The sequence below is a fragment of the Aspergillus eucalypticola genome, assembly GCF_003184535.1.
Source record: "Aspergillus eucalypticola CBS 122712 chromosome Unknown BO83scaffold_34, whole genome shotgun sequence".
Classification (NCBI taxonomy): domain Eukaryota; kingdom Fungi; phylum Ascomycota; class Eurotiomycetes; order Eurotiales; family Aspergillaceae; genus Aspergillus; species Aspergillus eucalypticola.
In genome coordinates this window covers 78140-105651 of record NW_020290308.1, presented here as the reverse complement: position 1 = coordinate 105651, position 27512 = coordinate 78140, and the positions used below count along the sequence as shown (strand labels likewise).

General features: G+C 50.7%; 10 protein-coding genes across 10 annotated transcripts; 4 read left to right on the top strand and 6 right to left on the bottom strand.

Annotated features, from left to right (window-relative positions):
• Nucleotides 1-677: 677 nt before the first annotated feature.
• Nucleotides 678-1830, bottom strand: BO83DRAFT_402868 (uncharacterized protein; the record flags this gene model as incomplete). Its single annotated transcript, XM_025533569.1, has 6 exons — nt 678-841; nt 876-972; nt 993-1030; nt 1243-1507; nt 1606-1646; nt 1764-1830. 6 exons carry the CDS (start codon nt 1828-1830, stop codon nt 678-680), a joined length of 672 nt encoding a protein of 223 aa, XP_025383402.1.
• A 288-nt stretch (nt 1831-2118) lies between these two features.
• Nucleotides 2119-2717, top strand: BO83DRAFT_323635 (hydrophobin family protein; the record flags this gene model as incomplete). Its single annotated transcript, XM_025527944.1, has 3 exons — nt 2119-2473; nt 2523-2611; nt 2661-2717. 3 exons carry the CDS (start codon nt 2119-2121, stop codon nt 2715-2717), a joined length of 501 nt encoding a protein of 166 aa, XP_025383401.1.
• A 1370-nt stretch (nt 2718-4087) lies between these two features.
• BO83DRAFT_456071 (uncharacterized protein) lies at nt 4088-5721 on the bottom strand. Its single transcript, XM_025537056.1, has one exon. The coding sequence runs from the start codon at nt 5487-5489 to the stop codon at nt 4245-4247; it is 1245 nt and encodes a 414-aa protein (XP_025383400.1). The 5' UTR covers nt 5490-5721; the 3' UTR covers nt 4088-4244.
• A 570-nt stretch (nt 5722-6291) lies between these two features.
• On the bottom strand, nt 6292-8033 carry BO83DRAFT_347231 (NAD(P)H-dependent flavin oxidoreductase). Its single transcript, XM_025528810.1, has 4 exons — nt 7501-8033; nt 7370-7452; nt 6582-7310; nt 6292-6531 (listed from the first exon to the last, which is right to left on the bottom strand). Exons 1-4 carry the CDS (start codon nt 7541-7543, stop codon nt 6388-6390), a joined length of 999 nt encoding a protein of 332 aa, XP_025383399.1. The 5' UTR covers nt 7544-8033; the 3' UTR covers nt 6292-6387.
• Nucleotides 8034-8166: 133 nt separating this feature from the next.
• Nucleotides 8167-10038, top strand: trm61 (tRNA 1-methyladenosine methyltransferase subunit GCD14). The gene has a single exon (XM_025528809.1). It carries the CDS (start codon nt 8439-8441, stop codon nt 9975-9977), a length of 1539 nt encoding a protein of 512 aa, XP_025383398.1. The 5' UTR covers nt 8167-8438; the 3' UTR covers nt 9978-10038.
• A 217-nt stretch (nt 10039-10255) lies between these two features.
• On the bottom strand, nt 10256-13663 carry BO83DRAFT_382345 (UBA/TS-N domain protein). The gene is made up of 3 exons (XM_025532204.1): nt 13469-13663; nt 10760-13397; nt 10256-10691 (listed from the first exon to the last, which is right to left on the bottom strand). The coding sequence occupies exons 2-3, from the start codon at nt 13355-13357 to the stop codon at nt 10590-10592; spliced, it is 2700 nt and encodes an 899-aa protein (XP_025383397.1). The 5' UTR covers nt 13358-13397; nt 13469-13663; the 3' UTR covers nt 10256-10589.
• A 2635-nt stretch (nt 13664-16298) lies between these two features.
• BO83DRAFT_402862 (uncharacterized protein) lies at nt 16299-20156 on the bottom strand (the record flags this gene model as incomplete). The annotated part of the gene is made up of 15 exons (XM_025533568.1): nt 16299-16366; nt 16387-16466; nt 16512-16564; nt 16612-16666; nt 17354-17457; nt 17504-17543; nt 17609-17731; nt 18249-18335; nt 18527-18663; nt 18721-18788; nt 18964-18985; nt 19184-19270; nt 19612-19704; nt 19757-19784; nt 20065-20156. 15 exons carry the CDS (start codon nt 20154-20156, stop codon nt 16299-16301), a joined length of 1137 nt encoding a protein of 378 aa, XP_025383396.1.
• On the top strand, nt 20045-22275 carry BO83DRAFT_151420 (URC4/urg3 family protein). Its single transcript, XM_025526238.1, has 4 exons — nt 20045-20689; nt 20782-21271; nt 21329-21921; nt 21991-22275. The coding sequence occupies exons 1-4, from the start codon at nt 20351-20353 to the stop codon at nt 22072-22074; spliced, it is 1506 nt and encodes a 501-aa protein (XP_025383395.1). The 5' UTR covers nt 20045-20350; the 3' UTR covers nt 22075-22275.
• Nucleotides 22276-23050: 775 nt separating this feature from the next.
• On the top strand, nt 23051-24124 carry BO83DRAFT_393051 (Rag GTPase GTR1; the record flags this gene model as incomplete). The annotated part of the gene is made up of 2 exons (XM_025532964.1): nt 23051-23244; nt 23317-24124. 2 exons carry the CDS (start codon nt 23051-23053, stop codon nt 24122-24124), a joined length of 1002 nt encoding a protein of 333 aa, XP_025383394.1.
• Nucleotides 24125-25241: 1117 nt separating this feature from the next.
• On the bottom strand, nt 25242-27391 carry BO83DRAFT_347216 (AP-1 complex subunit mu). The gene is made up of 7 exons (XM_025528808.1): nt 27358-27391; nt 27054-27276; nt 26849-26977; nt 26450-26679; nt 25896-26385; nt 25452-25823; nt 25242-25330 (listed from the first exon to the last, which is right to left on the bottom strand). Exons 2-7 carry the CDS (start codon nt 27090-27092, stop codon nt 25250-25252), a joined length of 1341 nt encoding a protein of 446 aa, XP_025383393.1. The 5' UTR covers nt 27093-27276; nt 27358-27391; the 3' UTR covers nt 25242-25249.
• Between the last annotated feature and the right edge of the window lie 121 nt (nt 27392-27512).

Genomic DNA, 27512 nt, shown 5'->3' with positions numbered 1-27512 from the left:
AGATGCAATGCATGATGGCGTGGCTTTGAGGCGATCTTGCAGGGAACCGTGGCACGAGGTTATTACTTGGATGGATGTATGTAGCATGTACGATCGAAAAGTAGGAATGCATTAGAGAATGGCTTAGGGCGAGGCGATGCTGCATTAAGGTACTGTTGATGCGGTGGAGATTAGAGCATGTAGTTCTATAATTATGAATCTGGAGTCGGTTGCCCTGGTAGACTTGGTGTTCAGGGTCCACGTAGTATTGCCGTATCAGGGTGTTTGTATGCTGGTGTTGGTGTTGTTGTTTGCTTCAGGTTAGGGCATGGTGGATGGTCTACATGCTTATATCAGTTCATATTGTACGAACTATGTGTTACCGAGAGATGGACTCATATATTGACTACACATAGATACTAATAAAGGAAGTCAGTGAATAGAAAGCTGGTATTGATAGTAGCAGTATGATCGACTTACCCTGATATATACTAGTACTACCACAAGTAGTGGAGAGCATGAAATAAAGTAGTATATATATATATATATTGCCGGTCGAGTAGGAATGCCCTAATAGTGCTACTAGCACTAGCCAATATGTGTAGTGACCGCTTACTTGCTACTATCTACGGTCTTTAACCAAGCAAAGATTACAGGTCTTCTTTTGCATTGAACAGGTGGCTATCTGTCCACAGTAATCAAGCTACTAGTGACCTTGTAGATACAATCCGATGCTCCAGATGCTCATATTGGATGTTACACAAAGACCAAATGCGAGATGCACCTTCACGTAAAACAAACTGGCGAGCCGGCCCAGGCAGCAAGGCCGCCACGTGCCCCGGGAAAAGAGGCATCATCCGAGCTTCCTCCTGCAACTTCCCCAGCAACCTCTCAACCGCAATGATCTACGCACCAAACAACACACAATACCCCCGAAGGTAGTGCCTTGAACGCCGCATACCTATGTTTCCGATGCATGTTAATCCGGAATGGCTTCCCGACTATAGTGTCACAATGCTCCTCACCGTAGGATGGATGCCGTCCTCGTCACCTGTTTCAGACCCATCGACTAACCGTACCAACTTCAAGGGCTTCCTAATAGCTAGCAAGGAACTAGGAACCTAGAGTAGGCTCTTCCAAGGGACTAGACCCAGCTGCTCAGATTACGAAGGAGGCAAGATGTCTAGAAGCAAAATTGGAATTCGGAGATTAACAGGGATTCATTGGACACCCCTTGCTGGCTCTGAGTCCTGGGGAGGAAACTTCCGTTGCCACTTACACCCCGTAACTGGGGTGGCTTGAGAGGAAGATCTTCTGTCAGGAATCCCTTGCAGAGGGGCACATACCATTGCATATGCTCTGTGAGCTTACGAGTGTTCTTGCAGTCACTTGCATACCGCACGAGCTGTGAGGTGGGACAACATTGCACGGGCCTAGTCACAGCATGGTGGCTAGGTGTGCCAAGTAAGATGAAGCAATATGGGAAGAAGCGAGACTGGGCACTTTGTGGCGCCTCAAAGAGGTAAATCTTGGACGAGGGATACCTAGTATGGCTGTGGAATCAACTCCCAGCCATACATACATGAGCTTGAATCGCCGAATAGGCTAGCCGCCCGAGGCGCATACATGAGGATCTGCAGGGAAAGCGAGGAGGAATGAGACCTTGGCTGGCCTGCAATGCACCCCAGTCATGCTATCTCACGGTATGCGGAAACAGCATTGATGCCGGGCATGCACGGCTTGGACCAGGGGTCGATCCATGCCAACTGCTTAGGGAGCCCGACTCTGTTGAGCTACGATGACAGCTATTGGGGCATAGGAGGTCAGGAACGAGAAGGGATGTCCTTGCATCTCGCATTCCACAAGGGGAAGCAGGTCGATTGTGTGTATGTGCGGATGGATGGGTTCCGCAGGCACAACACTCATCCTACAGCGTCTTGGCCAGGAGCTCGAGGCCTCCACCGAAGTCTATATAAGGGTGTTCGAAGTCGCCCGGAAACCGATTCTCTTCATCAGCATCAATCACATTCGTTGATAAGCCTTCTTTCTCTCTCTTACAGTCCAGTCTTTCCAGACAAGCGTTCTTTTACAAGCAACTCCGAGTTTCAACTCTCGTTCAAATCCAAACCCACCGTCACAATGAAGTTCTCCATCACTGCTGCTGTTCTTGCTTTCGCTGCCACCGTCGTGGCCATGCCCGGTGGCTCTCCATCCTCCGTTGATGACAACGGCCCCGGCAACGCCAACGGTGCTGGCAACAAGGGCAACAGCGACGTTCGCTTCCCTGTCCCCGACGACATGACTGTCAAGCAGGCCGAAGACAAGTGCGGTGACCAGGCTCAGCTGTCCTGCTGCAACAAGGCCACCTACGCTGGTGACAGCACCAACGTTGACAGCGGTCTCCTCGCCGGTACCCTGTCCAACCTCATTGGTACTGGATCTGGCTCCGAGGGTCTTGGTCTCTTCCAGGAGTGCTCCAAGCTCCCTCTCCAGAGTAAGTCTTCCACTACAATACAATCGGTTACCGAAGCTAATGATCATAGTCCCCATCATCGGAATCGCCGTCCAGGACATCATCAACAAGCAGTGCCAGCAGAACATTGCTTGCTGCCAGTCGTCTCCCTCTACCACCGTTAGTATCTCCAAGTATTGTCTACATCATCAAAAACTAACTGGAACAGGACGACGACCTCATCGGTCTTGGTCTTCCCTGCATTGCCCTCGGCTCCCTCGTCTAAGCCGCTTTTGGGCGCGCTTATGCTTGGGCTTGGCTACGCTTCTCAACGGAATCGTTTGTGGTCGGACCTTGGATTTAGTACTTGGCTTTCGGGCCCGAGAAACATCATGGACTGACCGTGTACGAGCAACTTGGTGGCGTGTGGCACCTCGGAGAAAGACTGTTCTGTTAGTTTGTTTTGTATTTCGTGCATTTGCCGGTGCTTTTGGGCGCTGGTCTCGTTGCATAGAAACTTAATTGCATTAGACTTTGTCTATACTCTTTCCAATGCTCCCACTGTAGACCATTGTAGAAACCTTCCCACTAGTAATCTTGAAAGCGACTGTCGACCATCAGTTGAGTTTCATATCTATCCACAAAACAATAGTCACATCGCTTGTTCCATAAAGAAAGCCCCCGTAACCGAACAGCGGACTATACACCCGCAGCCTGCGATGTTCCATGAACACATGCCAGGCAAAATGCGAAGCAAAAATCTTCCTTGGTATATACTAACCAAATCGTAGTAACCCGGCTACTAGCAGATATCTCCAGGTTACAAAAGACCACCGCTGAGTAATTCTAATGACACTGGGTTTCTCCAGCCACAAACGTGAATCTCATCCCGCCCGCTTGAGTACTAAACAACTATGATGAACTCGTGTGATCCCCTTGAATAGGTGGTGGGTGGAAGGCTTCCCTCTCTTTGCTACTATCAACGCACAATTCACACACTCACTCTGTCTACCAGTTGTGTATACTATCGGTTGTGGTTCGATTCCTTGATTACATCGGACGTACCAGTAAAACATCCACATGATAGATAATCAAATAGATTATTTCTCTATTTTACTGTCTCTTTCTCCCCTCTCAAGTGCAGATAGAACATGCGTGAGAGGGACTGAACCTCGTGCGGTACATGAATAGGTGTTTACTTGCACCAGGACCTAATACTGTCTCTATTCAGTAATCCAAAATTATAGTTATCTTTCTTCAATAACATTATCATTATGCTCTGCATAGGTTAGTTATGTAGTGGGTTTGTATGTATGTATGTGTAATGTATGATCCATCCCATCCACCGATTCAGCGTATCTTACACCATTATCACCGTTATCAGAAAATTCCTCCTCGTATCGTATCATCCTGAGAAGAGACAAAGAAAGAAAGTAAGAAGAAAGAGAGAAAGTAACCAGGCCGGTCAGGCTAGTAGTGATACACAAACCCACTCCCATCGGATCCTCCTACCTCAATTGCAGACAGCGTAGATAGTGGCATCCCACGGGATAGAACCATCTGAATCTTCGACCAAAATAAGAAAGAAACAAAAAGACAAGAAAAGAGAAGGTTGAAAGAGAGAAGATAAAAAAAATACAAAAGAAAAAGAAAGAAAAAAAGTAATCCCAATCAAAAGAAACAGTCGACCCAAGCCAAATCAGTCACAATCACCGCATCAAAAACAGACCTTAAAACACCCACGAAACCCTCCGATATGGACCATACACACCAACAAAATACAAGCCTTGAACCGGTACACCTAACTCCGTCGCTACTGAAAAAGAGTCTGGCTGTTGCGGTTAGTATTTTTGCTGTGCTTCTCCTCCGAGTCACCGTCGTGAATACCGGCCCATTTGCACGGCAGGAGAGGGAAGACAGCGGTGCCCATTCGGCGTTGCTTCTTTGTAGGACTTGAGCGGAGACTCCCCAAGCTGGTTCCTGAAGCGGGTGGCGCGGATGAGGAGAGCTGGGTTGGGTCGGGGAGGGGTCTGCTGTTGGGTTTCAGGACAGGGGATTTGGGAGGAGGGGTGGGTGGGCGGATGGACGTGGAGGAGACGGATGAGACGTATGAATGGTGTGGTGACTCGTTCGTAGGAGATGCGCGAAGAGGGGATTTGGGAGGAATGGCGAATTTGAGGTTAGATAGTTTGGGGGCTGCGGCGACAGCTGCGGCGGTGGATTGGAGAAGGTTGAAGAGCTCGTTCATCGATTTGCGCTGGCTGAGACGCCAGGTTGAGGTGCGCTTGGTAGGCTTGGTGGTGGCAGTCTCATGCTCTTCCTCTGTCTTTACTTTCTCGTCTGTCACCCCAGCGTGGTTTATGTCCGCATCCTGCTTGTCCTCTTCTTCAACATCCTCGGGAATGTCCTCAATGATACGGCTCTTGATCTCTGGCAGTTTGGCTGCTGCGCTAGGAGGCACGTCCATGCTGGCAGGACGAGGCTTTTTGTCTGGGCTGCGGGGAATGCGGCGGCTAGACAGCTCGAGATCAATGTCGTCTTTGCTCTTAGGCGACAGATGGGCTTTTGGAGGGAGAAGTTCTTCAGTCTGAGGCCCGACCTTCATGTCAATGACTCGAGATGTCTTTTCAGAGCTGGAATCGACGTCAGTGTCATCGTCTGAGAGCGTGCCGGTCTGCTTCGCAACGGTATCATCTTGGACGCCTTGTGGCTGCTTCTCATCCGGGTCGTCCAGCGTTGAGCACTCTGAGTCCGCAGAATTGACGAGACGGATGGACGGTGTCATCTGTGGGGCCTTGGTGACAGCATCTTGAGGTTGGTCTGGCAGAGCTGATAATTCTGTTGCTTCGTGGTGGTGCTTCTCGTGCTCATAGGCCGGGAAGGGCTCAGTAGGCTGCGCAAGTTCTGAGATACCTGCACATGTCCAAGAGGCATGGTAATCCTGCCGTCGCTGACGGCGGAGCTTCCGTGCCTGCAAGCAGGGTAGGAAAATGGAAGATAGGCACTTCATCTTGCGTGAACGCTGCATGAGGGATGAGTTGAGGATTGAGTTTGTCATGATGCTTGTGTTTTCAATTTATAGCGGCGTGAACCGTGGTGATGTTGTTCTCGTCGTCGGGGCGATAGTAACAGTTGCTCCCGGCGATTGATGCGGGGGGATTTTATTGAATCTTTGAGATTAAGGACGCGGGGGTCTGCTACTGGCACTGCAGTTCACGGTAGGTTCGTGGATCGTGATGGTTCAGGGCACATGAAGTGAGTTTGGTCGTGCGTGATGCTGATGATCGCACCTAATCTCCCACGGGATAGAGGATGTGAAGTGTAGATTGAACCCAGATTAGACTCTGTCCGCCAGCAAACTTCAGTAGGCAGTTCTAGTCAACAAGCAAATAGTCCATCTCTGCAAGGAGTGACCAAAGGGAAAATTAGGACGCAAGGATGGCCATTCACACCTTCGTTCCTCTCGCACTCTGGAAGCCTCTGTGAGCATCCTCTGCTCGGCAATGGTCTGCAAACTCTGGTTTAGAAGCTCGTATTGCTGCAGTCTATTTCCATGCAAGCCATATGCGGATCCCAATATCTGAAGCCTCAGTGGCGGTAAGGACCAGTATTGGCAAAGTCAGGTTGCAGTGGGAGATGCATCCATTGTGACGCCAGTATATCCAGTGGGAGTCATTATGACCATGTGTAACCGCCACGAGAGTATTCTCGTTTGGACCAAGAAATGATCTGGTCATCGTGCAGCTCCGCATGTGTTCTTTCCCCAGAAGTACTTGTGTTTCCCTCGTTCATCCCTTGGTGGTGGAAATCTCCGCAAGGGATGGCTATTTATGCATTTGACGGGTCGCTACAGTCGTTGCCTTTACACAATCACTTCTATTCCTTGCTTAGTCTGTAATTAAATCACAAGTGTACGCTCCAATCATGTTACCGGGTATCGACTCCATCCACATCCTCTACAGCTTGCTGGGGATGGTTGCCGTGTGCAACGACCTGGAGCGGTCCAGCGCCTCGACGGCTTCCTTCTCAATCCGCTGAAGAAGCTCAGCGCAAGTCGGAATATCGTGGATCAGACCAATGACTTGACCGGCAGTCCAGACCTGTTTTCGTTAGCAAGTAGCCAGAACCAATCGGAATAGGAGTAACATACTCCATAGTCAATATCGCCATTCAAGAAAACCTCTCTGCCGCGTTTGCCACTGACGAAGGGCGCGATGTCGCTGAACTCGCCCGATTTGCTTTCTTTCTCCACCTTCAGAGCCTCCTTGGCCACTTTGTTTCCATACAACCGAGTGGTGTTCTTCCACCGTCTCATGACCAGAGCCGTCTGTGTCTCATCCGACTTGACAATTGCCTGCTTGACGTTGTTGTGAATGGGTGCTTCGATGGTACACATGAACCGAGTACCCATGTTGATACCCTCAGCTCCGAGAGCCAGAGCAGCAGCCAACCCCTGACCGTCAGCAAACCCACCAGATGCAATGAAAGGGGTCTTGAGCTCCTGACGCGCGCGACTTAGAAGAATGAAGTTGGTGATGTCGGTTTCGCCGACGTGGCCGGCGCATTCGAATCCGTCAATGGACAGAAAGTCGACTCCCAGCTTCACCGCAGACTTGGCATGACGGATGGTCGTGCATTTGTGAAGAATGGTGGTGTTGGCCTTCTTGAGTTTTTCAATCACTGGGCCTGGGTTATTTCCCGCTGTCTCGACAATCTTAATGCCTTCGTCGATCACCACCTGGGCATAGGCGCCGTAGTCTGGGGGAACGAGAGCGGGGAGGAGTGTGATGTTGACGGCGAAGGGCTTCTTGGTCATGGTCTTGCACTTTCGGATCTCTTTGCGAAGGTCTTCTGGGGTTGGTTGAGTAAGGGCCGTGAGCTGAGCTGTTAGCATTCTGAATCCTCTGTTTCCCAGGCTTATCTCAAGACTGTACGTACAATACCCAGTCCACCAGCGTTACTGACGGCAGCAGCAAGCTCTGCATAACCCACCCATTGCATACCTCCCTGCACGACCGGGACTGCGCATTATCAGCAGGCTGTCAAGACCAATGTATAAGCCCTCATACCTGAGATGCCCAGGGCTCTCGTCAGAGCAGTGTTGAAAGGCATGGTGTCGTTGCCTTGAATCTAGGGGTCGGGGGCGGTAACTTTCTCGGCAGTTGACAAATGGAGGCGAACGGAGAAGACAAAAAGGTTTGAATGAAACAAGCTTAGGTGTATGATCCTATGCGTCTCTAATTCTACTTAAAGACGACAGACAGTAGTTGGAGACCAAATATGGGGAAGGCTAGGTGAACCCCCGTAAATAGTAATCAACTGTTTGCCGCGGCCGCTGCTGTGGGGAAGCCAGAGTTGCCGAGGTTCAAGCCTGAGGGTATCTGCGTTTGGACAATGTAGGAAGGGGAAGTGTTTGATGGGCAGCACAGCAAAGAAAGAAGATCGAATAACCAACTGCTGGATAGTTGGTGATCTCTTCAGTCTTCATGTAAAATGTAAGGAAAGTTGTACTTCTTTGCCAGGTACCGGTGACTTCTTTGTCGCCTCCATTGCTGACCGGCTACATGCATGTGATCACGGGGAGATTCACAAGTCACACATCAGCTGAGAGGCGAGGGTGTGGCATGAGACAATCTGAACTTCATTTTGACACTGAAGCATAGTTTAAGTATGGCTTGATAAACAATTTGGGCCGATCTCTAGAGTAAATCGGAGCATTAGTACTCTGTATGAGAGTCTATTTCAATACTGCCGCCCGTTATCTTGATACTCATCAAACTGGCCAATCAGAAGCAGGGAACTAACCCCAAATCAATAGCACGTGCCAGTAGCCCTATGCCCTACCCATGTGCCAAGATAGGTCTAGCGCAGAGGATGTTCTGCATGGAAGAGGAAAGTGACGCCGCATTGAAAGCTTCAAGTCGAATGCTGCAGCTTTGCTTTTGCGCGGGGAATTGGCTCGCGTCGCTCATTTCATAGCCCGAAACAGCAGATTACATACACAACCATGTCGTCGCCATTCCTTACCCCCGGCTCCCATTCGCGCCTCGATCAGCTCGCCCTCCTTCACCTCCGTCGCGACCAGGCCATTCCGACTGTCCTCCGCCTTCGAGATGACCAAGACGCTGGCTACAAAGAGGGCAAGGTAGAGACCACGCGATTCGGCTCCTTCCCCCACACCACCCTCGTTGACCAACCATGGGGAGCGCAAATCGGCGCCTCCAAAGTCGACACGGGATCGCGACGAGGCCGCGGACCCCAGAAGAAGAACCAAAAGCTCAAGCGGAAAGTAGACGAGATAGACTCGGCCACTCCTGTCGAGGGCGATAATACATCGTCTCCCAAGGCTGCCGTCGCTGCATCCAGTGGTTTCCTCCACCTGGTCTACCCCACCCCCGAACTATGGACGACATCTCTTCCCCATCGCACTCAGGTCGTCTACACCCCGGACTACAGCTACATCCTCCACCGTCTGCGCGCTCGCCCCGGAAGCACCGTCATCGAAGCTGGAGCAGGCAGTGGATCTTTCACGCACGCGGCTGTTCGAGCGGCCTTCAACGGATACCCCTCCGACGACTCGCCCGCGACGAAGAAGAGAAGACTCGGCAAGGTCTGCAGTTTCGAGTACCACGAGCAGCGCGCAGAGAAAGTGCGCCAGGAGCTACACGAACACGGTCTGGATGGACTAGTCGAAGTGACGCATCGCGATGTCTATAAGGACGGTTTCCTGCTCGGCGATCCCAAGACCGGCAAGTCTCCCAAGGCCAACGCTATCTTCCTGGACCTGCCTGCTCCCTGGCTTGCGCTGAAGCATCTGGTCCGCCACCCTGCCGACGGTGGAGAATCTCCGCTCGACCCCGACTCCCCCGTGTACCTCTGCACATTCTCGCCCTGCCTAGAGCAAGTCCAACGAACCATCAGCACCCTCCGTCAGCTCTCCTGGCTCTCCATATCCATGGTGGAGGTAAACCACCACCGCATCGAAGTGAAGCGGGAAAAGACTGGTCTGGAGTACGAGCGCGTCCGCGGCGCAGTAGTCTTCCCGAAGGACGTCGACGAGGCAGTCACCAAGATGCGCCAAGTCGAAGAACATTCCCGGAAATATCGTGAGATGATGCACCAGCTAGACGACGAGGAGAACAGCACGCCTGCGGCCAAGCCCGAGATCAAGAAAGAGCAAGAAGCTAAGACCGAAGAAGAGGAAACCCCCGCTCAACAACCCACCTCGACTATTCCACCTTACAAGCAAGGCCGCTTGGTCCACCGCTCCGAGCAGGACCTGAAAACGCACACATCCTACCTGGTATTCGCTGTTCTCCCGCGTGACTGGACCGAGGAAGACGAGCAGAAATGCCGCGAGAAATGGCCTTCGCATCAAGTCGACTTGACTCAACCGGAGAAGCCTAAGGGGAGGAAGCAGCTCAAGAGAGAGCGGAAGGAGCGGGAAGAAGAGGAGCAAAAGAAGCAACAGCAACAACAGCAGCAAGGGGAATCGACAGCACCGGTAGCACAAGAGCAATCAGCTGCCCCTGAGCAGGCTGAATAGCCTCACCTACCTACCTATCTTGTTGTAATTTGACTTAGATTAGATAAAAGTATTACTTAGCGTGTTCAGGATAAATACTACATCACTTTGTACACTACTTCTTACCTTCTCTACCAATTGCATGAAATAGAAATATAAGAAATTGGACGGTCCAATAGTACCGGGGTGCTCAATTGTCTCGTATCGATGGGTGGTCACAACATGACGGCAATCAACTACGAATTGTTCGGCCAATGTGTTAACATATAGGATGTATCCAAGATAGAAGGGGTATGCGTCGATTGATTCTCTTTTCATTGGCAGTAACTGTCAGGGAGGCAGAAATGGTAGGTAGGTAGGTAGGTATAAGTCTATATATGTACAAAAATAGTATGTGCGCAAGAAGATCGAAAATATGACGAATGCACGTGCAAAAGCATAGATGATGACCTCATAAGCAGAATGGGTTGTGGAATGAAAAAAGCCACGCCAAGGATGCATGCATGGGTCAGAAGGTCGCAAAGATGAAGATTTGAGTAGAATGGCGAGTTAGGGTGGCGTAGCAAAACGACGTGGCAATGATAATCGAAAACGGAGTCGAAGGAAGAGAGTAGGGATGGATCATGGAAGTCTCTAAAGGTTGTTTTCCTTCTTGAACTTGTCCCATGCATCGTTTAGAGCGCCGAATACGGCACCGGCGATCATGCGTTGCTCGGTGGTGGCGTTTGTGGGGATCTGGTTGATGATGGGTTAGACAGTCAAGCCTCTTATATATCTTGGTGATGGAGGGCAATAATGCATACCTTGTCCGGGTGTACCTTGGATATTCCCTTCATGTACTGAATCTTCACCTTGTTGGGGATGATCAGTTCGGACATGTTGACCTTTTTCCAACCAGCTTCCGGCCAGAGGACGGTATCCAAGCTGCCCAACAGGGCTCGCAGGTTGTCTTGTTTGCCATTCTTCCACGCTGCCAATCGTGCATCTACACTTTCGGAGAGCGCGAACTTCTCTTCATCTGCACGCTCTGCTGCTTGGTTGGCCTCCCGCAGGCGATTGACCGCCTCGAAAGAAGTGCCAGATGAAGAGCCCTGAATGTCACCTAGAGCAGAGGCCTTCTTCGGGGCGGGGGCAGGAGGACGTCTTGCAGGGGCTGCTGGTTTCGGGGCGGGTTTGTTGATGCCAGCCGCTTTCTCGCATCGATTGCGGCCCTGGATACTAGTGCTGCCACCATGGCCATTCTCCACAGCCAACTTCCACGCCTGAGCGGCGTCCGCCCATCGCTCCAATTGCTCCAGGGCTTCGGCCTTGCGCATCAATGCCTTGCCGAAGAAATCCTTCATTGGCTTAGTGGGCTCTCCATTGAGGAGGTCGATGCTCTCGCCTTCTCCCTTCGAAGGACCGATGACCTCCAGCATAGTGTCGGCATCGCTAATTGCCACCTTGGGATCGCCAACTTTCAGAGCAGTCATGGCGCGATTGCTGCGAATAATGATCGTGATAGGGTGCTTGTTTGGCAGCGGTGTGAGCGCCGCTGTAAAAGCCTCGTGTGCAGCGGCGTAGTCGCCCCTCTTGTAGGCCTCGGATGCTAGTTCACGCTGCCGATGCAAAGAGGAGAGGACATCTTGAGCGACTGGCGGTACAGCACGGGGCGGAGCCTTGGACCTTGAAGGTAAAGTGGTGGATGGTGTTGGTCTCCTTGGTGGTTGTGCTGGTGCAGGTGAGGGCTTCGGCCGCTGGACAGGCGCTGGCGCAGAATTCTCAAACAAGTCGACATTAGGTTCCGCGGCAGGCGATGGGGCAACGGGGCGTTTTCTTCGCGCAGGACTGACATATGCTTGCGCTGACTGCTCCTCCGAAGCTGTTTTCGTTAACCGGGATCTAGGGTCTCTAGTCTCTGCTCTTGGCTGCTGTTGCATAAAGGCTGGTTGTTGCATACGCCGCTCGCTAGCGGGAGACGGCTGGTGTCTAGCACCATTGCTGCTTGGACGAGATGAAGGCCCGTCGGCGGACCGCATAGCATTGCGAGACGGACGAGGAGGACCGCCTGACTCTAATAGGAGCGCCTCGTCTGTCATTAATTCAGGTCGGGCTTGGGGCTGACTAGCAACGTGAGAACGATCACGGGACGGCGGCTCTTCATGCGAAGCGGCATCTCTCAACCAGCGAGGTTGGTTTGAATCGTGATCAGCATTGAGCTCCTGTACCACTTGCTGCATTTTCTTGCTGCCAGTCTTCCACAGAGAGTTCGCTGTCTTGAGCAGGTTGTTTCCAAATGTCGCCGCAAGCTGTGACGGATCCTTCTCTGCCGGCGAAGAGGTTCGATTATTGCTGCGGCTGCGTGACCGCCCCTGCTGCATCCATGAAGGTACGTCACGCCCAGACCTTTCACTGCGATCGCGACTTCTGCTCGGTTGCTCGGTGAACCGTTCATCCGGAGTTGGTCGATTTTTCGACTTTTGGCGTGATTCTTCATGCGCTTGGGTGAGAAGTAAGCTAACAGCAGCCTGGACATCAGTGCCGGATTGTGTCATTCGTAAAGCCTGACTGGATTTGTCTGCAGGGAAGCCCATATCAACAAGCTCTGCAATTGCCCGATCCACTCCATTAGACGGCCTAGAAGGCGGCGAGTTGTTTTCTCTTTCAACGGGGGTAGGTGATTTCGCAGCAGGAGGCTCTGGTCGGGGGATTTCAGATACAGGCTTGCCCAGCAAGCCAAGAAAGTCATCGTCATCATCAGCCTGCGCGGGCAGTGGAGGTTGCGCGGGCTTGGACTTCAGCTGGTTAAGGCCGAAGGGATCATCGTCATCAGGAAAAGACATCGGGTCGGTTTGCTGCGGCAGACCCGCATTGCTTGGTGTTGCCTGCACCGAGCTTAATTGTTGCGGCGAAGGACTGGGGCTAGGCACCGGAAAGTTCGTCGATGCGTCTACTGGCGCAGACGCACAGAAGGCGGCCAGGAGGTCGTCCTCGTCGGTCGATGTGACACTCTGCTGAGCAGGAGTACCAGAAGTGGGAAGCCCGTTATTACTCCTGCCTTTTTCTAGGCTATCCCAGAAATGAGTGTTTTGCCCTCCATATTGAGATTCGAAACGCGATCTGTTCTCCGCCTCCTTCCTAGCTCTCTCCTGCTCTAGCTTCTTCTGCTGCTCGAGTAATGTAAGGTTCTTGTTGGCATTGGATGAATTGAAGGAGACAAGGTTTGCAAAGCTGTCCTTGTCCGGCGTTGCGGACTTTGAGGGAGCATTGGATGGGCCAGAGGAGCCAGAGAGGGGCGTGGAACGGCCAGAAGTATCACTCTGCCTAACGGTCGGGAATAATAGGCCTGTGTTCATCGGCGGGGGTTTGCGAGTATCATTCGATGAGCTGGAGGTCCAGCTCAGACCGTTTAGGTCGTCCATTGTGATTATAGTGGTGTGAAATTTATTAGTGGGGTATGGTCTGGAAGGATCGTATTAGGATTGAAGCCGTATGCGGAGGATGTGAGGATGCCATGATCTAGATTAGCTCACCATCAACGGTCACCGGGCAGCGGAGTGAGTGGATCCAGTAGGGAGATTGAGGATTGAATTCACAGAAGATGCGGCTTGGTTGCAGTATGAGGAGATGCCCTTCAAAGAATCATTCTGCCAACTAGCAAAAGTCCAAGGGGAATTGATGAGCCCGCCAACTGTTGTTTCATCAGTCGGCACTACTGTTCCCCTAAAGATGGAGGGCCGCGACCGTCGCGGTGGCTGAGGACTGCCGATGGGGCATAAGATGTGGCGGTGCATTTCAGCACGTGAGAGGCTGAGTGGAGTAAGGCACGTGCACCCAGCCCCCTGGAGCTGAGTCATCCTTTCGGACGACAAAATGACCGGAACCTGTCCTTTTGGCCTTGCCTGGCAGCCTAACAAAACTTAGTACAACGTAGATAGTATCTGGGTCGGGTTCAGTTATCCACCGCACAGTGGACCCAAATCTAGACTGTTAAGCTGATGTGATTACTATCATCCCAGACCTCGGCGGCCGAATGGGACTTTTGGACTTGAGTCCGCAGGTTTAGGACGATGCGCATCTCCAAGCTGGCCTGTGAGCACTAGACTAGTACTTTTGAAGATTGAGTGGCACACCAGTCCTTGAAGACAAGGCACTACGGATGTCTCACAGTGCTATTCCAGCCAAGCAATGTGGTGTGGTCTTAATGCTCAAGGCAGATGAATTACAGTGGGTGAATTCGACGATTTAGCTTTCAAGCTCGAGTCTCTTGCTAGCTAGTCATTACTTTTGCCTCTGCCTCCTCGCTTCTCTTGACGCCCCGTCTACAGGCTGTAGATCGGCTGGCTCCTGTGGGCACCAATGCCAGTCACCTTTGCACACGGATCCATACTGGATACGCGGCAATTCTCTATGGGGATGTGGACACGATGGCCAGTGATTACTGTGTAGCGACCACTAACCGCAAAGGAAGTTTTTAGGCTTCCGAGGTTTGTCCATGGTAGTGACTGGACCGGGCGCTCTGGGAGAATGGGGCCCGGTGGCTCTTCGGGGGGGCTGCCAACGACGAAATTGAAAGGCGAGACTTCTCAGTGCTAAGCGAGCGGTACGGAGAATCGAGGCTCAAGAATGGTAGCTAGATGGGAGTAAGGAAACTCCGAAGGATGATGGGCCTGATAATCTGAAAAGCAGTTTCATGATAATTAGTTGCTACTTCCAGGGAATGGTGTACTCCGTAAACAGACCAAGTTCATCCTAGGCCCCGCACCGGAAAACAGGTCCTTGACAGAGCCTTTATCTTTGTAAACAAGAAAAACTTTCGCGGGTGATATCGAAAGGGTTCCTACAGTAGTGGGATCAGGGCAGCCACGGTGTTCACCAATTGGCGAAACAATTAGTTACTTTACGGCAACCAGCCATGTCAGCACTCAACAAGCGTCTAGGAATCCCCGACGGGATGAAATCCAATTTTCACTACCAATCGTTGTGGATGACAGCGGGGGCCTGACAGGGATGCACGATAGCGTCAAGGGAGCATCGGGAATTATTCCAATACCGACTAAGCGGGGTGGTCAGGACGGAACAGGCGATCATTATGTCTGACAGGAAGGAAAGACAGGTGGTCTTATTGTCTGAATTGGAGTCAGCCATCACTCGGGTATAGTAGTGGTCTCGCACAACATGACCTTGAGGGACATAATCCCCTCCGGTAATATGTTCCAGGAATGTCTGGGAAGACTAATCGACGACCATAACGAATGTTGCAAGTAGTGATACTAACCAACAGCTGTTGTTCATTGAGAGCAACGCACTCACGTAAACGCAAGAGGGGCCACACGGAATCTCCGCTGGATGTTAATGTTGGTGGCGGAAATTCGGGGGAAATGAATGGTGCGGTACTGGTAGGGCGGGTAGTCCGTAGGCAAAGATGACAAGATTAGTCGCACTAAGGAGTCATGTCAGTCGCTTCAACTAGCATCGGGTCTCTTACCAGTAGCCGCCGCCGTTGAGATTACGGGCCAATTTAATGGACCTCTCCGGACCCAATTGTAAGAGCTCGGACTACTCCGAGTCTTTCTGTCTCCTGACGAAGTTAAACACTCGCGATGGATGAGTGATTTCTTGCTCTCTTCAGATGTGGTTATATCACAATGACCATGTTGTCAATGCCTCGATTACGCCGCGAAATTAAAATACCCGGAACGTTAAACCTGAAAACCGGGCGACCCAGCAGTATGGCCAGGGCCGTGTTTTCCGCGTTAGCGGGTACGCCAGTGCATTGACATTTGTCATTTTTGGAGGGGAAGGTGGGAGGGGCTTGCAGCAACTGTGCATATCGACTAATACAAGGGTTTTCTTTCCTATCCTCCCAAAAGTACAGGGTGCGCGGAGTCGTTCGGATATGATCTTCCCAAATACACACAAGCTTCTCCAATTAGCACTATCAGTATCATACGATATTATTTTCCAGTACCGAGCAGTACTCTGAAAATGCCTATGGCTAGTAAGCACACCTTGCCTATATCGGAGGAACCCCAAAGTTTGGCGACACTTCCCACTTACTGTATCCTAAGTTGGCATCCATTTTTTTCCTGAACGACACATGCAGGTCTCGCGATAAGTAACTCTACTCTGCTCTGGATCCACTCCAACCGTGAAATGTAATATTCATTATCAATAGCAAGGCCTGTAAGAGCCACAATGACCTGAATGGGACAGTCATAAGATCAGGTAATATACCTACAAGGCTTCGACTACTCTGGGGTTCGCCTAGCTGCAGAGTTCATCAACCAAAGAACCCCAGTACATGTGCCAGTCGCCAGCTGCTGTTCTTTGCCGTCTGAAACGGTAACAGTAACAGTAATTTTAAATGACACCACGGTATATACCATACCTTAGTATAAGGGCAATCTTACTCAAGCCAGACACGGTCGCTCTTGACAACATCCTCTACTTAATGACCGCGACACCCGGGGATACGGAGGCTTTTGGAGGGGCAAGAAGCCGAACTTTAAAAGGATTCTTCCGGCTGAACTCAAATTACAAATGGTGGTGTGAGCCACATCTCCGCCCTGCTACTTCTTCACGAGAGAGTACGATAAAAGATCGACTCGAAAGAATATGTGAGGATCCTGGGACATTAACACTTGCAGTCCAATACTATTCATTTTTCTCACACGACACCATGGGCATGATCGACAAATTTATGCCTATATCCAGCACACACCCAAGAGCTGTCAAAGGAGGTTTCTAGACGGTAGGACTACTGTATTCTAAATAGTAGTAGCATGTAGATGATGTTTGTAAGTTAGGCCCAGTCCATGTCTCATAGGAATGTTTCACTTGGCTTTCTGAAAAGCTCCATAGATCTGAGAAGGTATTCAAACCGGCTGCTGCTTCCTGTTCTGTAGGGTGTCCATCGACTGTGTAAGGCATCCGAGCCCAGTCAGTCTTCTCCATCATCGGATTACTACCTACTGCTATCAATCATCATCATCCCGCTCTGCACAATTTCATTAGGGTTGTCGGAAAGTGGGTTCAACACGAGCGCGAAGCTCAAGAATCATTATCCCGCCCTAGCGCCCTCGCATCCGACCAATGTGTTTTACAAAAGCAAAGATGACATGCGGGTAGCTATAAAAAAGCAACCTATAGGTATTGGGCTACAAACCTCATCGGACGTGACCCATGTGAAAACGCCGTGTCGGTAAAACCAATCTGTTACGAACGACCTGGAGGTTTAGTATTTTTACACTTTATGAAACGTATCGCAGACCTGCGGCACTTCCTGGCCATGGTACCCTTTTGCGATAGTCTCCAACCCTACTAATATTACATTCTGTACCCGACATGCTTCAGAGGAACTAGAAATTATTTCCCGTCAACTTATTCGCTACTAGTTCGAATATTCTGGTGTGGACGATCCTGCCGGATTGAGATCGACACGGCAATAGTTGCGTGCCCGCGTACGATTCAAACCAAGGTCCACTTGAACCATAAATGCGCGTATCGGCAACTTCCCCTCCTTTCGGGAGTCGCACACTTGATGGAAATAGGGTTGCCGATCTCACAAAGGGCCAATTCTTCGCATACTGCTGGCTCTGCTCTATTCTTGTACAATTGAGAATGCCGGATGTTGTGGGTGGTAGTCGGTGCCGAGACAAAATCTTGTCAACCGCAGCGCGATTGGCACTATTAGGTGATTTTCTACCTGAAGCATGATCGGCCTTCGGCTCGTGTTGGGATCTTCAGTTCTCCAGTTGTGCACTATAGGGTCACCAACAGTCATAACGCCCCAGCTACAGTCTGACTATTACATCTGTTGGAAAAGGCGCAAGACGGTTATCTGACAGAAACAGTCACACTGTCATTGACCACTACCTTGTACATCTCATTTATTATACAAACTATATGCTTCACGACACCCTATTCCACTGTTGTGGCGCAGCAGTAAGTAGCCTGACTATACTTTACTAACACTTTCCATACTTAGCACCTATACGTGGCATCGAACAAGAAGCCAAATATAGCAATTAACAAGGGCAATTGACAATGTGAAGACTATCTACACTCTAGTTTCAATCGCCTCTCCGTCTCTCTACGAATTTGCCACCGCCTGTGGATCAGGATTGCGTTAGCAAAGTAGAACGATATGGAGGCAAGGCTGCAGCAAGACTAGTTCCTCCTGAAGTGAAACATCGACATGTACGTATAAGGTAGACTATGCCGCGGCTATAATCAATATGGGGCGATAGTAGCTAGATAGACGCGGCATAAGCTCACCACCCCTGAAGTAAAAAAGAAATCACGAGTCACACGCCATCAGATCGGAGATATTCCCCAGATAAGCGGGAGCATCGCACTATAGCAGCCAACATTGCGCCTGGGCAGTGACTATTGGCCCTGCACACCATTACCACGATTGTGCCGAGTATCAGTGCACTTCGATAGAAGATAGCTAGCTAGGAGTGGACATTGAAGAAGGTGGAGAGCTTGACTGATACCCGCTACTGACCTAGGTTGCCAAGGGGAGGGGGGGTTGGCGCTCGGTCAATAATTCACAAATGTGGATGGGGCATATCCTATCTATCTACCTGGCGCCTTCATTAGCATTGATTCGAGTCATATCTTGGTTTCTCTTCCCCTCTATCTTTGGACTACAGGTGAAGGAGCCATGGTTCCATGGCAGGGACATGTCCCGATTCGATGGAGTGCTGGAGGCGCAGGGTGACTAATAGCTTGCTAGATCCGTCGTGTCGGGGCGAGGAGAGGGGGAAAGCAAATCAACCTGGTACGTATAGCCTTGTGCGCAGGCTTGTCTGTGCTCCCCTGTACTCCTCTTTTTCTTTTTTGCTCCTCGCTAATTTAACCTAGTTTTCCATTGGTTCCATCGATCTGGACACAGCATCCCTTGGTCGGCCGTAGCACCGAGGAGGAAGTTGATGGGTGATGAGTTTAGGGGGAGGTGCTAAAGTAGTCGTCGTCCAAGACCCGTTGGAAACTGCTCCATTCTGGGAAATTTGCACTTTACCAGACACGGGGCCAGTTATGGGCTCCCTCCCCCACCATCACCGGGACCAGGTACCGGTCTGGTACCGTGCGGTACGTATGGTAATGCGCGCGTATGGATGGGTCGGGTTGGGTTTATCATGCATGCACCATCATGCACCTACATACTTAGGGCACATCAGACATTGACTAGTTAGATGTATCTTTCTTCCATTCTTCCAACTGGTCTGATATTCTCTGACCTCATCACTGGCGTCGGGTTGATTGCGCCGCGGACTGAATACTCCGCGGTAGTCTTGGTCCCTTGGCCCTGAGTTTGGCCCTTCTCCCTAAGGGACGGACGGACTGCCCTTAGATACTAACTACTAAATACCTGGGCATGGGATGGTCGAATTCTGTAGCCTATCTGTACCTTTTTTTGGAATCATTTGCTTTAGACCAATATGCTGTCAGTTATACATGTTTACTATTGGCCCCATGTCGTTCTTCTGTCTCCTGTTACTTTGTACCTGACAGGGACTACTTACTTACTTTACTACCCAGTAAATACCAGGTACTGGTGGAAAGTTAAGTTCTTTTCAACCGACTACATTTCCAGTAGTGTTCACGACCGTGGGAACGGTAAACAATGGTACGAATCGGTTCCTATCAGAACGCTAAATCGGCCAACCCGCCATGCACCCTTTTTAACATCGAACTGGAGCCTTTCCGACAAGACCTCTGCCCCCCTCAAGCTCTCCACCTCCCGACTCCGAGGGCTCGACTAGTTCACTGGGTGTATGCTGATGCTCCGTGAAAATCCAGTGGCTACGGACCACTCCTTTTCGCTCCAATGATGTCTTGCTAGTTGGGCTACTAACTCCTAACCTTTCCTAACTCCTCCTAAGCTCACTCGGCCGCCCCGCCCCGTATTATTCCTGTTATTATTATTTCTCGTCCTTATTATTAGTATTATTTGTCCCTCCATACTGTAAAGAAAAAAAAAGTTTTAAGCCCAAAAGAATTGAAAAGGCCCCAAAAATTACAGAAGGTAGAAAAAAAAATAAAAATAATAACAAACAGAAAATTAGAAAAAAGAGAGAAGAGTCAGACTAAAGAGTCAAAACCGAAAGTCACCACCCACCAGGGCCTCTTCTCTTCTTTTTCTTCTTCGAGTCTCCCGCAACTGCCGCAGATCACCATCCTTTTATGTACCTTTTCCCCTCTGGTGTCCATTTTTCCGGTCTGCTTTCTTCTGGCACCAGGGCCTCTCATCTGTCTTTCTCTTTTTCCCTTCCCTTCCCTCCTCGATTGTTCCACCTCACTGTCAATCCCCTGGCACGAACAAGTGTTCTTTCTTCCCCCTGAGTGCTAGGGAGCGTTTGTTGTGTTTCACCCTCCGTCTCTACTATTGACCCCTCCCCGTCACCATGGGTCTCTTTAAGCGCAAAGACTCTAAGAACTCGATTCAAAGCGAGAAGGAGGATTTCGACTCGACCGTAACCGTCAACAGTGCTCGTACCTCCAATGCATCCTTGAGATCGCCCGGTTATAAAGGAAGTGGGCTGCCTGCCTCCATCCCAGAACTACCCATTGCCAAACCACCTGATCCGGCCCTCGATCCAGCGGCCTACCTGCGGAGTATCCATGCTGTCCGCGAGCGCTGCAGCCTTGTTTTAAACAAGGCCAAGAGAAATAGACTTAACCACTTCGATGTGGATATGGGCAAATTCATGGCCACTGCATCTTACATTGTCTCCATTATCAAGGTACATACTATATGCTGCAGCCCTCTCGGCCAAAAGATTAGCCAGTCACTCTAGTACCTCTCAGGTTTGCTAATTGGAGCTATCGTTTGCAGAGAGATTATGGCCCGGACTACGACTCCATTCCTCCTCATGGCCGTTGGCAACACTTCGACGTGGGTGGACGACCCCGCGTTAACCAATTGCTCCAGTCCTGGCCCAGTACCATTGATGCGCAGGAGCGCACCCGGCGATTGATCGACCTTTTCGTTGTTTCCGTCCTTCTCGATGCTGGTGCAGGTACCAGGTGGTCATACAAGTCGAAGGAGTCCGGCAAGATCTATTCGCGGAGCGAGGGTCTGGCCGTGGCAACCTTGGAAATGTTTAAGAGTGGTTTGTTTAGCAGCGATCCGACGGAGCCTTGTCAAGTGGATGGGGCAGGCCTGAAGAAGATCACGGTCGAAGTACTCGCAAAGGGAATGCAACACTCCGAAACCAACCCCTTGGCGGGAATTCAAGGCCGAGCTGGTCTTCTGATCCGACTTTCCGAGGCCCTGAACAACCAAGATTTCTTTGGGGTTGATGCTAGGCCAGGCAACATGCTCGGTAAGGCTTTATTCGATGAAGGGTCGCTGGGATTCTCGACTAACATAACATCGTTAGACTACCTCCTTTCTCATCCGTCTACACTTGCTTCGTCGGTTCCAATTGTGCCTATCACCACGCTCTGGAGTGTCCTTATGGATGGATTGTCTCCGATCTGGCCGCCGTCCCGCACACAGATTGATGGGCTATCTATCGGAGACGCCTGGCCGTGCTCCGATCTCCCCAAGTCTCCCCCTGCGAAACCCTGGGAGAGCATCGTCCCATTCCACAAGCTTACGCAGTGGCTGTGCTACTCTATCATGGTGCCCATGTCGAAGCTGATGAAGATCCATTTCGCCGGCAGTGAACTGCTCACGGGTCTACCCGAATACCGGAACGGTGGTTTGCTGATTGACATGGGTCTGTTGACTCTGAAGGAACACGATTTGGAGCGGGGTATTGCCGCCTACAAGGAGAATGCGCAGATCAAGGGCCAACCCAACGTGGAAGTTGTACCACTCTTCTACACGGATGACGACGTTGTCGTTGAATGGCGGGCTGTGACCGTTGGGTTCCTGGATGAGCTACTGGATGAAGTGAACGGTCAGCTTGGATTAACGGGAGACGATCAGTTGACCCTTGCACAGATGCTTGAGGCTGGATCCTGGAAGGTATGTGATAAATTTATCCCTGCACTCATTGTTTTACATGGGCGACATTTGCTGATGCAGAAGTAACAGGGTGGCCGTGAGATTGCCGAAGTGTCGAGACCCAACACGAAAGAACCTCCGATCATGATCCGTTCCGATGGCACTGTTTTCTAATGATCGCATATCTGTTGATGTTTTGGATACCTGACACCGCCAGTCGACGCCCGTTCCACGGCTGGTGGTCGTGCTTACGACTTTAATGACCGGATGTTTATGCGTCTACTACTTTCGTGCCCATCGCCTGTGGCTCCCGCTTTTTCTGTTCGTTTTGTACAAAGGTCTCTGCTGCGGCACCTGGCCGACTTTATACCTAATTTCTTCTGTAGGATCATCGTGAAGAGATGATCGTCTACCTTTCCTGTACACAGTTCCTTGGGGCCTTTTTACCTTCTTGCCTATATTTGGATGGAAATGTGATCATAAAAGTTTACCTGGCTGGGAATAGTCTTTCCGCCAACAGTCTCAATCCTGACTATTATCCTTGGAAAAGGGATTATTATGGGGATAGTGTCTTTGCTAGTTTGATAATGTTTTGGTTCTAGTCAATCCACTATGGATGAAGTGGAGCCTAATGATTGGCAAACCCCCCTTCCGTGCAGAAAGTCTAATAACAATGGAGGCACATGGGAGGAGGAATGTGGATGAACGCCACCTCCGGGGACCATTTCCAAGGCAGGGGGAAGGAGATGGATAGTTCGGTGAGAGGGACAGTACATTACTCGCATCACTAACCGTGCACTCTGCATCCCATCCAACCTTCAATGTCAGCATCCCTGGGTGGACCGTGCGCTCCCCACGTGATGGAGCCGGATTATTATTAATCCCGGGAAGAAGCTCATGCAATGACGCCCGGAAGGCTGGTCATCCGGCTGCTGCTGCTCCTTCTGTCCAACCAACCACCCTCGCCCATTCATTGCCTGTGGAGATCGTTACCTCCCTCGACTTGCAGGGTCCTACTGCATCCCATGGGCTGGAGGTATTTATGCGGATGCTAAATCCCACATCTCTTCACGGTTGCCATCCACCTGAACGATCACCAGCCCCGTAAGTGCGGGGTACGGTTACCGGATAGCTCCGGGGAACTGCCACAATGGATATGCGCAAGAAGAAGAGAAAGGTCCTCTTGATGGGCAAAAGTGGATCTGGAAAATCGTCGATGCGCTCAATCATTTTCAGCAATTATGTTGCGAAAGATGTCCGACGCCTGGGTGCTACCATTGATGTCGAGCACAGCCATGTCAAGTTCATGGGAAACCTCACGCTGAACCTCTGGGATTGCGGAGGGTAAGTCGCAGTCTCAGGCATTTCTCGAATCATTGCAGTGTCTAACCCAACATGCTCTTTTACCATAAACAGACAGGATGCATTCATGGAAACATATCTCGCGTCTCAGCGAGGGAACATCTTCTCCGACGTCGCGGTCCTGATCTACGTCTTCGACATTGAATCCCGCGAGGTCGAGCGCGATCTTGACACCTACAACGCCATCATCAACGCCCTGAAAGAATACAGTCCCAACGCCTACGTGTTCTGCCTTGTACATAAACTGGATCTCATCCAGGCTGAGCACCGCCAACGCATCTACGAAGAACGGTCCGCCTTAATTCGCAGTCGTTCGGAGCATTTCAGTATCGACACCTTTGGCAGTAGTATTTGGGATCAATCGCTCTACAAAGCGTGGGCCGGCATTGTCCACAAGCTCATTCCAAACTTGACTGTCATCGAGCGCTTCCTGCAAGCCTTCTCCAAGCGAATTGATGCCGAAGAAGTCATCCTGTTCGAACGGTCAACCTTCCTCACCGTAACTTCCGTTTCCTCAGAAGTAGGCGACTTGAACCCCATCTATGATCGCCATGAACGACTCTCCAACATCATGAAAGCCTTCAAGCACTGTGCGGCGCGGAACACCCACACAACCCCTGCATCTGCCGGGTTCGTCGTCATGCACACGAAGACTCCGCAATTCAACGTCTTCCTCGGCCGCTTCACGGACAATACATACATTTTCCTGGTTGTACCGCCGGGCGAGGCAGCCTACAATTGCGCCGTCCTAAACACCATGCTAGCTCGAGAGGGCTTCTCCAAAGCCGCCGCAACTGGTCACGGGGACGGATTTCCCCTCCCTGCGGCTGAATCCCCGGACAACAGCAACGGGACCCATTGATTCGACTCCTCGACCGGCCGCCACCAGCCATCCCTCAAATCGGCCAAGCACTCCACCAAATATGAAAGGGAAAACGGACCCGTACGCCTTATGACGAAAAAGAAACGCAAAACAGCATCTCGTTTCACTGCAACCAACGAACCAGTTACCTATTAGCCAGCGTTGTCTACACGGCATATTAACCTACGAAAGCTATGAGCAGAAGAAATGTGTGAGTAAGTACGTAATGCAAAACCAAAACAAATTTCCTTCATTAAAAGACAAAGATACCCTACTTAGCATGCATGGCATTCTATATGTATGTATACTGTTCTTTCTTCTCTCTCTCTCTCTCACTTTCAGACTCTCCATGTCATATCATATCATATCATACCATATCGATCTTCTCATCTGGATCCATATTTTTACTACTATTTGTAACATGCCGATTGACTATGTTTCTGGTCCTTATGTTCCACGGCTGGTAAAAAAAGTTATTGTCTTCATTTCCTTATGACTTGTCTCCACTCACTCGCCTGCTCATTGGTGTACTTATTTCTCACAGATATTCTCAGTCCATATCTATTGGTCCTATATTACATGGTTATTGCGTGTGTATGTTGGAAAAAGAAGACACGATGAAGAAAGAGGAAGAAAACAATGATGGAAGGGACCGTGCCATACATTTTTATGATCGTGAAACCGCGGAATTAAATGCCGATATGCTATGAATGATACAATATATGGACGGCAGTAACTTGAAAGTCATGCATTTGTGTTGAGTAACCGATTACTACTACTTCCATTAAACCAATTGGTTCCAGTTCTGTGATCTAGACATTAACAGTACTCACTAAGTGCGTAGCGGTAAGGCAATGGCGAGGTTTCTTGTGGTATATCATGTCATGTTCACGTTGCCTGAGGCCAAGAGAGAGAACTACCTTTTTGCAACATTTCTACTACTATCAAATTGCCCGATGATCATGTGCCAGTGAACCAATCTGTACAAGGAGTACACTCCATCAAAAGATAAATGATTCATCCATGCTTGATGCAAACAAAAGAGGGGGGGGGAGAAAGTATATCTATTGAATGAAAACTAGGGAAGAAAAGATATAGAAATAAAGAAAGAAGAAACGCTTTACATCATTGTACATCTGGCATGCGGACAGCAATGTCGCCTGATTGTGTTATATATCGCACCCATGGGAGGGAGGGGTATTGTAGCTGCATTCATCGGGTCCTTCGTTAGCATTCATTTAATTGCATTGTGCTGGTGTGACGTGACTGCTAATCCGACTGATGGTGGTGGGGGAGTCACGAGAGTTGACATGGGATATGGACATACCTTAGGTTCCGTGATCTTCAAGTACCGGACTTGGATACCGCTAGTAGTGAAGTAAGGGATTTCGAATTTGACGTTGATCGGCCGCTTTGCCTTGCCCTGCCCGGTTCCACCCATGCTACCTCCGAAACCACCGGTCATGCCACCACCGTGCTCGTCGTCGCCCTTTACGGACGGCAGACCCAGCTCTGCGCGCATGAGGAACTCCTTGCCTCCGCCGAACTGCTTGATCTTCCAGATGATGGCGGACTTCTCGGGCGCGTAGTGCACGGTTCCGATGTTGGTGCGGAAACGGGGTGAGTCGGCGTCTTCCGGGACTGGGACGAGAATTTCTACGTTGTTGGCAGTGCTGCGGCGCTTGAATTGGGCCTTGGCCTGTTCGGGAGAGATGGTGTTAGCTTGGTCGTTTTGTCCTCTTGAGTAGTAAAGGCGGGCTGTTGGCCGTACCTTCAACATGTACTCCATGCGTGATCCAGAGTGCGATTCCACCAGACATTCCACCCAAATCAGAGGCTTGACTTGGGTGTTCAACCGGTAGCTCATCAGCTCGAATTCGCCATCCGGGGGGATGAAGCTGATGGTGCGGTCATTCTCGAACCGAGAAAGACGGACACACTGGTGGAACTTGACGTCCTCCATCTCGACGGCCTTTCCTCTCGTTGCGCGACCCGTGGTCTCGAACATGACCTTGTCGTTCAAACCCAGACGAAGTTCCGGCATACCACTCAGATAACACTTCATCTTGATAGCTCCGAGAATCTCCGATCGCAACACGTTACCAGACGCGGACACGAGGAGGTTAAGGGACTCCACAACATCAAGGAAGACTTCGTTCTTGCGGTACCGGATACCCTCACTTCGCCATGACACGGCATTGGTGACAGCAATGGGTGGTCGGGCCTGGATCTCCAGCTTGTGTGATTCTTGGGTGATATATCTGCCATGGACTTGTCAGCTGTGATCCTCCATCGCTTATAGTCGCATTGACGGGCCCGTCTTACTCTTGCAATATCTTGCTCTCCGTCGTCTGCGGGTAGCCAAAGTCCATCATCTCATCGAGCAACTCATAAATGATGACAAAGTTATCGCGGATACTCTCCTCCTCCAGTACCTTGAAGTATTCCGTGAATACCTCCACGATCTTGTGTAGGAAAAGGAGGATCTCGGTGGCATTGGTGTTCTTCTTAGTCAGGGCAAGAATGTAAAGGTTGCTGTGACGGATGTAAAGGTACTAGACAAGGTTATATTCTCAGCAATTGACCTCCATGATTCTGCGTTCCTTTCTGAGGATGCGCGCAGGGCTGATGTGGGAGATGGTAGACACAGCGGGTTGCGGGGAACGGCGGGGGGTACATGCAGGTGCGCCGCCGCAGCCACAAGTCGGAGACACAAATACGTACGTTAATTCCTTCGTGGGAAAAGCACGGAGCCACGGCGGAGCTCTCTTCTTCGGCGTCACTGAGGAGGATGGGGAATTTCTCGACGGCGGACATGGGGATGTCTCCGCGGTAGTTTCGGGCTAGAAGGGTCTAAATAAACGGTCAGGTTCCAGGGGATCACGGCGGAATTGTTCGTGACAGCGCAACCTTCCACAGGGTTTCATACCTTGCCCTTGAGATCGAGGAAGAAGATGGCCGACGCCATCGCGAGGGTATTGGAAGGGAGGTAGTGGGTGGAAAAGTAAGGTGGAGGTTAAACGGCGCGAGGATCGAGGAGGTGAGTCGGGCAGGTACTGGAGGACTAAATGGGCGGGAGGCTCCTGGGCGAGATTCAACGGGAGAGGCCAGCGAAACCACTAGTTCAACATGCTGGACTTGCGGGGAGGTAGCTGCGGACAGTGTGCATTAGAGATAGCTCAGAAGCACTTTCAAACTGGGAAAACTGTAAAACCCAGAGCCGGAGAACTCACAGGAAGCTGCAGAAGGAGGAGATCTTGGCCCGACGTGCCTGCGATGAAGCTGGAATGGAACGAATTGAACTGATGATGCGGCCATCGGGGATGCTCTGCCTTTCCGCGTGGTATTGTTCCGTACACAATACACCGCCAGACAAAGAGCTTGTGGC

What these genes read in the sequence shown, in the direction of transcription:
- BO83DRAFT_456071 (XM_025537056.1), bottom strand. Translation starts at nt 5,489, where the DNA reads ATGACAAACTCAATCCTCAACTCATCCCTCATGCAGCGTTCACGCAAG.
- BO83DRAFT_347231 (XM_025528810.1), bottom strand. Translation starts at nt 7,543, where the DNA reads ATGCCTTTCAACACTGCTCTGACGAGAGCCCTGGGCATCTCAG. An exon ending in GAGAGCCCTGGGCATCTCAG is followed by an intron (nt 7,453 to 7,500) that starts GTATGAGGGCTT and finishes GATAATGCGCAG; the next exon opens with TCCCGGTCGTGCAGGGAGGT. An exon ending in ATGGCGATATTGACTATGGA is followed by an intron (nt 6,532 to 6,581) that starts GTATGTTACTCC and finishes TAACGAAAACAG; the next exon opens with GTCTGGACTGCCGGTCAAGT.
- trm61 (XM_025528809.1), top strand. Translation starts at nt 8,439, where the DNA reads ATGTCGTCGCCATTCCTTACCCCCGGCTCCCATTCGCGCCTCGATCAG.
- BO83DRAFT_382345 (XM_025532204.1), bottom strand. Translation starts at nt 13,357, where the DNA reads ATGGACGACCTAAACGGTCTGAGCTGGACCTCCAGCTCATCGAATGAT. An exon ending in CCAAGGTACACCCGGACAAG is followed by an intron (nt 10,692 to 10,759) that starts GTATGCATTATT and finishes ATCATCAACCAG; the next exon opens with ATCCCCACAAACGCCACCAC.
- BO83DRAFT_151420 (XM_025526238.1), top strand. Translation starts at nt 20,351, where the DNA reads ATGGGTCTCTTTAAGCGCAAAGACTCTAAGAACTCGATTCAAAGCGAG. An exon ending in ACATTGTCTCCATTATCAAG is followed by an intron (nt 20,690 to 20,781) that starts GTACATACTATA and finishes TATCGTTTGCAG; the next exon opens with AGAGATTATGGCCCGGACTA. An exon ending in TAGGCCAGGCAACATGCTCG is followed by an intron (nt 21,272 to 21,328) that starts GTAAGGCTTTAT and finishes TAACATCGTTAG; the next exon opens with ACTACCTCCTTTCTCATCCG.
- BO83DRAFT_347216 (XM_025528808.1), bottom strand. Translation starts at nt 27,092, where the DNA reads ATGGCGTCGGCCATCTTCTTCCTCGATCTCAAGGGCAAG. An exon ending in GCATGGAGTACATGTTGAAG is followed by an intron (nt 25,824 to 25,895) that starts GTACGGCCAACA and finishes TCTCCCGAACAG; the next exon opens with GCCAAGGCCCAATTCAAGCG. An exon ending in TGAAGATCACGGAACCTAAG is followed by an intron (nt 25,331 to 25,451) that starts GTATGTCCATAT and finishes CGATGAATGCAG; the next exon opens with CTACAATACCCCTCCCTCCC.